The 8,326-nt window shown below is 35.3% G+C and overlaps 1 protein-coding gene across 1 annotated transcript; it reads left to right on the top strand.

Annotated features, from left to right (window-relative positions):
• The first annotated feature begins 1,642 nt into the window (after window positions 1-1,642).
• On the top strand, window positions 1,643-6,438 carry LOC111801428 (integrin-linked protein kinase 1-like). The gene is made up of 11 exons (XM_023685424.1): window positions 1,643-2,167; window positions 3,266-3,340; window positions 3,443-3,538; window positions 3,615-3,700; window positions 4,035-4,155; window positions 4,265-4,344; window positions 4,437-4,499; window positions 4,593-4,699; window positions 4,763-4,848; window positions 4,938-5,059; window positions 5,970-6,438. Exons 1-11 carry the CDS (start codon window positions 1,832-1,834, stop codon window positions 6,181-6,183), a joined length of 1,386 nt encoding a protein of 461 aa, XP_023541192.1. The 5' UTR covers window positions 1,643-1,831; the 3' UTR covers window positions 6,184-6,438.
• Window positions 6,439-8,326: the final 1,888 nt, after the last annotated feature.

Genomic DNA, 8,326 nt, shown 5'->3' with positions numbered 1-8,326 from the left:
CCTTACGAAATAAAGGGAAGCATGTACGTTGTCACACTCTCTACTTTCCAAACGTGTCTAGAGGTCAGACTAAACGCAGCAGAGCGACGACTCAGGAGCGGATTCCTCACCTGCAGGGAGACTAGAGATGGTCATCTCAATGTACAACAAGACCTATAAACAACACCAACGAGACTTGGGAAGGCAACCCGATTAAGAGTCAGAAGATCCACCGAATCAATAGTCACGAAGATTGCATATTCATCATTTTCGTAAATTTAAAATTTTATTTTTAAAAAATGGTTGGAGAAAAAAATAAAATTCAAATAAATAAATATATACATACGAAAATGTTTTAATTATTATATTATTAAGATTAAAAAAAAAAAAAAGGTGATTTGTGTTGGGTAGGTGGGTAAATATAATATTATAAATAAAATAAAGGGCACAAATGTAAATTCAAGTTGGTTTGAAGTTGAATGAATGGAGTCGTATGGATAAAAGGCGGCCAAAAATCATGTGAATTCCCATCTACCCCTCACAACTTGCCAATTATTACAAACAAATTCATTCCCCATATTCAAATCCTTATCCCTTAATAAAAACTCACATTCTTCCTCCCTATCCCTATCCCAATCCAATAATAATAATAATAACAATAATAATCGTCATCGTAATCGTATTCAATTTGGATAAGGATCATTTCCCATTTCCCGGTCTCCTATGACATGGTCAGGTTACTTACTCTTTGCTTCTAACATGAGTCATTCCAGCACGTTTTTGTCTTCACTCAACATAGAATTTTTTCGAGCAAAATGCGATTAATTATAAAGTTTTTATAACTAAGCCGCTGAAAAGGAAGATGCACCTTGTTGGTATAGGTAATTACTTTAAATTCTTTTAAGTTTTTCATAGTCATCTTATTCTTAGGATTGCTCTCATTTCGATATGGTCTTTGTTTATTTATGTACCGCTCTTTTACTCGGGTCTGGAATTTATTTAAATTTAAATATCATATTTTAAAAACATTTGTCAATCCTTAAATTTTGACTTAGAAATGGGATTGAGGAAGACTTTTTATTCCAACATATTACATCAACATTAAACCATATGCTAAAATGAGTAATTTATTACGTTATCATATTTTATTCTTTTTTTTATTTTTTATTTTTTATCATAATGTTGGAATGTTTCGGTCATGTAATATTATATTTATTTTCTTAAGAAGCCACGTCAGCCGGGGGCCCACGTCATGACAAGCTTGTTTGTATCGGGTACCGACTATCATACGACGTCGTATTCACATAGCATTGGTAATCTCGTTTTCATCAAGATACAAAGCAATATCAAATTCAAGCCGTCAATAATATTCAACGGAAGAAAAGTCCACCAAACCAACGGTTAGGATTTCATTTGTATTCTGAGTATGTCACAGGCGATAAGTACCCATCTGCGAATAAGCACGAGTTCGTCGTCATCCACGCGCTATAGAGGAGAAACAGATTCCGTCAAGTAGAGACGGGGAAGTTAACGGGAAGTGCATTTTAGAAAATTCAGAAGGGTAATTGCTAACGTGCACTTTACCGACGGAAAACAGGTTCTTCCACGCGCTATAAATTGAAAACTTCACAATCTGAAATGTTTCTGAAATTTGAAAGTTGAAACGAAACGAGTTCTCCATTTTTGCTTGCGCGGCGATTTGGATCGTGAAATTTCGAGTTCATTCGAGTCGGAAACCTAGCGGCGAAATCGTAATTGTTCAATTCATTTACTAATTTTGTGGAATCTTCGCCGGAGATTCATCGGAGGCTGGTTGTGTTAGGGTTTTAGAAACGAAGTTCTGTGTGTTGTAATGGAGACGAATACGAGTAACAACGGAGTGAGGTTTCTGCTAGGGAAGCAGTCGTCGATGGCGCCGGAGCGGCAGACGGAGGAGACAGCGGAGGCGGCGGAGGCGACGGAGGACGGGGAGGAGATCCATCCGGGAGTGAGATTGATGTATTCGGCAAATGAAGGCGATTTGGAAGCGATTAAGGAGCTTATAGATTCTGGAGTTGATGTTAATTTTCACGATGCTGATAATCGGACGGCGCTTCATATTGCTGCTTGTCAAGGTTGCACGGAGATCGTCGATTTGTTGCTCCGGCGAGGAGCGGAGATTGACCCCAAAGACTGCTGGGGTAGTACGGTAATTTTCTTGCTCCNCTTGCGTTTACTTTCTTTTTTAATTTAGTTTATTTAAAAAATTATTTTAATTTTTGGTCGGTGTAGGAATATGTTTTATTAAATTAAAATATTAGCTTCTGGAGGAAAAAAATGGATGGTTTGGATTGGATTGAAAGCAGTTGCTTCTGATATGAATGATACCTAGCCGTAGAAGGTCAACCGTCAACCAAATTTATTTTTTTAAAAAAATATTATAATAGTTTTTTTTTTTTCTAAATTAATAAAAATACCCTTAACCTTTATATCTTATCTAAAAAAAAATATCCATAAATTTTTAAAAATTTTAAATATTCATGAACTAAAAAAAATCTAAAATACCTTTTCACTTTAAATATCCAATAAAAATAGCTAATAATTTATTTAAAAAATACTTTCAAAATATCTCAAAAATACCCTTTTTAAATTTTAAAAACTTCAAAAATATCTTTAATTTTTTTAAAAAAATTTCAAAAATACAATTTTGAAAAGTAAATTTAAAAGTTTTGAGATAATGCATGAGGTGTCGATTTTTGTTCATATATTGACAATTAGAATTTTTTAATTTTTTTTTATTTTAAAATTTCATCAACTTTTTTTAAACAAAATATTTAAATTCTTAGCTGAATTATGAAAACAAAAATAAGTTTTTATTTATTTAATTTGTTATTCAGAATTTGGCTTGCTTTAAAATAGATGTAAAATGTAAATTTCAAATTAAGGAAATAGGTAAATAGAAGTAATATTTAATCTTTTTTAAAAGACAAAAAAATTAATAATAATTATCAAACAAGACTTTAGTTTTTTATTTTTTATTTTCTAAAATAAACAAATAAATATATTACTTTTACCTCTTAGTTTTCTTTGTTTTATTATCTATTTGATTTTAAAAAACACGCTAATTTTTTAAAGAAAAAAAATTAATTTTCTTTTTTTAAATTTATCTAAGAATTCATATGATTTCTTAAAAAAGATAGAGAATAGTTGAGTAAATTAGCGTAATTTTGAGTGATTTAAGAATCATTTGAATGGTAAAATTACAATTTTTTCACCATTTTGTGATAATCTAAGTTTGGAATAACAGCCTCTCGCAGATGCTATATTCTACAAAAACCACGAAGTTATCAAATTGTTGGAAAAAAGCGGCGCAAAACATCTGGTACTTCCAATGTTCTTGGACTCTTCATTTTTTTTTTCCCCAAATGCCAGATTATGTTCATTCATCATGCCTTTCTTTTGTTGATAATGCTGCAAATTTCAGAAAGCTCCCATGCTCGTCAAGCATGCTCGTGAAGTCCCTGAATATGAAATTGATCCTAAAGAATTTGACTTCACAAACAGTGTCAACTTAACCAAGGTTGGTTCAACACTTTTTCTTCTTTCTGCTCTTCTTATTTTCTTATTACACTTCTTAATCTACAAACCCCTTCCAGGGAACCTTCCATTTAGCATCGTGGCGCGGAATCCGAGTTGCGGTCAAAGAGCTTCCCGAGGATGTGATTTCTGATGAGGACAAAGTGTAAGTGTCTTAAATTCTGAACGAACTAGAGCTTAGTTCTTAGTTCTGTTAAAATATCATCACTAGCACAATACGGTCAAGTTTAATAATTGTATGAGCTCATTATATATTCATTTTAGAAAAATGATTTAGGTATTTAAGCAAAAGAACTAAATATTTTAGGAATAGATTGTCTAGTCTCTGCTAAGTAGGTTTTCAACCCAAAAGAAATTCGAAGCAGTTTAGTAGTTTCTACGCTCTGTTTTTTATTGGTTTTAATAAAGAGTGCGAGTGTTTCCCACAAAGAGTTGTGTTCAACAAGTTCAACCATAACTTTTCTCCCATGGCAACTCAGGAACGCTTTCAGAGACGAGCTTGCATTGCTTCAGAAGATTCGGCATCCGAACGTCGTTCAATTTCTCGGTGCTGTCACTCAAAGTAGTCCCATGATGATTGTTACCGAATATTTGCCTAAGGTTCTTCGCTTCTCGTTTTGAATATCTATCCAATTCATTTTTGAAAACGAGAAACTTCATATGAATTCAATTCCCATTTCCTTACATTTTATTGTAATTTGAGCTGCAGGGAGATCTTTGCCAATTTTTACAGAAAAAAGGAGCTTTAAAACCAATTGTAGCTGTGAAATTTGCTCTTGATATTGCAAGGTTTTCACCCCATATAATTGTTCATCTGTTCTTGTTATGTTTCATTTCTGTGGGAAATGATCTGTTTGTTTCTTTACTGAAAATCTGTTCAGGGGAATGAACTATTTGCATGAAAACAAACCCGCACCAATCATCCACCGTGATCTCGAGCCATCGTAAGAGCTGATTCCGCTCTAATCAACTCCTCTAATTCCTTGAAACTTCCTAAATTTGGCTTGGCTTCTCTGTTTTTTGTTGTGTGATTGTAGAAATATATTGCGAGATGACACTGGAAGCCTAAAAGTTGCAGACTTTGGAGTTAGCAAGCTGCTCACAGTCAAGGAGGATAAGCCACTGACTTGTCAAGACACTTCATGTGAGATTTCCCAGCTCTCTTTCTTTTACCATAGCAAATGCTGAAATGGTTCTTGTTTGACAGGCCGATATGTTGCTCCAGAGGTTTTCAAGAACAATGGATATGATACTAAAGTGGATGTCTTCTCCTTTGCTTTAATACTACAAGAGGTTTGGACTCTTTAAATTGATATCAACTTGTGGATGTCTTGACTTGAGTTGGATATTAATGAATGAGATGCTGCGCTATTATGATGTAGATGATCGAAGGCCAACCGCCATTTTCAAACAAGAAAGAAAATGCTATTCTTAAAGAGTATGCCGGCGGTGTACGACCAGCTTTCAAAGCTCCAGCTAAATGCTACGCGCATGGAATCAAAGAGTAAGCCACAGTGTTCTTATGCGTTGTGACACGTAGTATGGATAATGTCTAACAACCCAAGCTCACCGCTAATAGATATTGTCCTCTCTAGGCTTTCCCTTTTAGGCTTTCCCTCAAGATTTTTACAACGCGTCTACTAGGGAGAGGTTTCCACACCCTTATAAAGAATGTTTCGTTCTCCTTCCCAACCGATGTGAGATTTCACTATCCATCCCCCTTCAAGGCCTAGCGTCCTCGTTAGCACTCGTTCCCTTCTCCAATCAATGTGGGACCCCCCAATCCACCCCTCTTTGGGGCTCAGCGTCCTTGATGGCACACCGTCTCATGTGCACCCCCTTCGGGGTCAGTGTCCTTGTTGGCACACTATCTCATGTCCACCCCCTTTAGGGCCAGTGTCCTTCTTGGCACACCGCCTCGTGTCCACCCCTTTTTAGGGCGCAGTGTCCTTGCTGGCACACTGCTTCGTGTCCACCCCCTTCAGGGCCAGTGTCCTTCTTGGCACACCACCTCGTGTCCACCCTCCTTCAGGGCCCGGTGTTCTTGCTGGCACATTGCTTCGTGTCCACCCCCTTTGGGGCTCAACCTTCTCGCTGGCACATCGCCCGGTGTCTGACTCTAGTACCATTTGTAACTACCCTAGATTTCTAAAACTTAAAGTCGCTACTGTCATCATAACATACTCTCTTATGCAGAAATAAACATTTAAAACTCCATCATAAGACACTATCTCGGACTTGCATATTTGAAAACAGCTTTAAAGCAATATAACGAAAACTATGCATGTGTTATTGTCTTTACTTGCAATGTTGTCGTCAATTGTACAAAAGTATCTATTGAAGAAAACTTTCCCTTCTCATCTCATCTCGTCTCGTCTCGCTTCGATCTTATGTTAAATGACATTTGCATTCAGGTTGATTGAAGATTGCTGGCATGAGAAGCCATCAAAGAGACCAAATTTTAGGCTTATAATCTCAAGGCTTGAAACCATTCATCACAGTCTTAGCCACAGAAGGCGTTGGAAGCTTCCAACGCTGAGATGCTTTCAGAACGCAGAGGAGAAGATAAGAAGAGGCCATCTCTCAAGCAGCCGGAGCCTCTCATCGAGATCTGCAAGCAGCATATGAACCACCTCCAATGTTCTTCCCCCGTCTTGGATTTGTAGGTAAATTTCCCTTGTTTTGTTCAGTTTAGTGCCAGATTTGTTTGCAACCCAAAATAACCTATTGCTTGTTGTGCAATAATCCCTTTTAGTCATTCAATTCTCTCAACCTCCTAAGTTTCTGGGTCGAGAATTCATATTGTACATTGGTTGATACGTACTTTTCAATACAATTTGTGTTTATAACGGTTAAGAATGAGAAACAGAAGTGGAATCGAAAGTACAATTTTCATTAAAGCTGAGAACATTTAAATAGGTTACAGGCTACCAACTAGCTCCTAAAAATAATCGAAAGTACGATCTTCTTTCATAACGTTTAAATAGGATACAAGATCTTGGTCCACAACGATTAACTAGGACACAAGATCTTGGTCCACAACGATTAACTAGGACACAAGATCTTGGTCCACAACGATTAACTAGGACACAAGATCTCAACTAACTCCTAAAAACAAGGAGAAATTTTACTACTAACTCTTGAAAATAAGATAAAATATTAAGGAATTCCAGTTATTTAAAATATATTTCACAGACTAATTATACATTACAACTATTTAAAATATATTTCAAACTAATTACATTTATACAACAAAATATATTCTACAAATATCTTAAATCAAATTTCATAATATTCTCTTCGAGTGTATATCAATCACACCTAACTTGTATTTCAAAAAATTAAATTACTGTAGCTTTAGTGAAAATGATGTAATTTTGATTTATGTTGTATAAGAAAAACTCGAGTATATAGAGTAAAATCATCAACAATATAGAGAAAAAAACGCAAATCAAAATGGGTTGAAATTTTATTTTATGAGGTCCCTAAACATTAACCGATCAAAGGCACAATGTGTTGTTTATTTTGGCTAACAAGCAAATACTACCGTTATGAGAAAAAGTTGCATTATTAAGATGCAATTGATCAGCTATAAATTTAAAACGAGAAAATAAAGGATGACCTAGGCATAAATGCCACAAATCAGATGACTGAGATACTTGATGAGCTGAAGATTTGATTGGAGATGAAGAAATATAATAGACCTCCGAATTGTTTACCTGAATCAATCATCTCTTTCTGTAGCCAAGACCTGCATAACATAAGAATCGGGATAGAATATGACACAACATTTTAAGTCATTGGTAAGTTTGCGACATCATGTTTAAATTGAATGAACACACATAAAACATTGTTTAATTTAAGGGTTAAAGGAAACATTGTCAGAATAATGCAAATACTGGAAAGAAACATGCAGTATTAATGTAACGGTCATAATTACCAGAAGAACGATGATTGAATGCATATAAGGCTTGTGCTATTTGTTGTAATTGCTCAGCAGAAAAAATTGGAATGGAATTAGGTGATCGTTCTTCTGTATTCAGAAGAGAAGCATTAGCCATATTTGCAGATAATCGATATCCACGATTGTTGTATTGGTTGACTTGTACTGTCTTTCCAAAATTATTTTTCTGTCGACATCGATCCTCTGTATGTCCCCTTTTATCACAAAATTTACAGTAAAACTTAAGGATTCGACACTCATCAATTGTATGGCCAGTTCTATTGCAGTGTTCACATGATTTGTCCTTGGTGAATTTTGAATAGGTTGTCTTCTCAGTAGGTTCAAAAGTTACCTGACGTTGCATATCTTCTTGTACAAGTAATGAGTAGGCTTGTCTCACGTTAGGTAATGGAGTCATCATCAATATATTAGATTTCACCGTTTTATAAGACTCATTGAGCCCCATGAGTAGTTGCATCAACTTGTCTTCTTCCCGTTGATCAACATGTATTTCGCGTTGATTACAGGTAAACGGTGTGCGGTGCGCTTCCAATTCATCCCAGAGTGTTGTGAGCTTGGTGAAATATGCTAACAGTGTCATGTTTCCCTGTGACATCATTGCTATCGACTTTTGTATTTGAAAAATTGCTAGAGCATTCATCTCGAAGTGCTTTGATATCATGTTAAGAATGAGATCGAAAATACGACATTCATTAATGTTCACAATATTTAAATAGGATAAAAGTTACCAACGAACTTCGAAAATATATTACTAACCAATCAACTAAAATAAAATAAAATATACTATTAACCAACCCATGAAATAAG

Source organism: Cucurbita pepo, chromosome LG09 (genome assembly GCF_002806865.2).
Source record: "Cucurbita pepo subsp. pepo cultivar mu-cu-16 chromosome LG09, ASM280686v2, whole genome shotgun sequence".
In the NCBI taxonomy this organism is placed as follows: Eukaryota; Viridiplantae; Streptophyta; class Magnoliopsida; order Cucurbitales; family Cucurbitaceae; genus Cucurbita; species Cucurbita pepo.
This window is presented reverse-complemented; position numbering and strand designations above follow the sequence as displayed.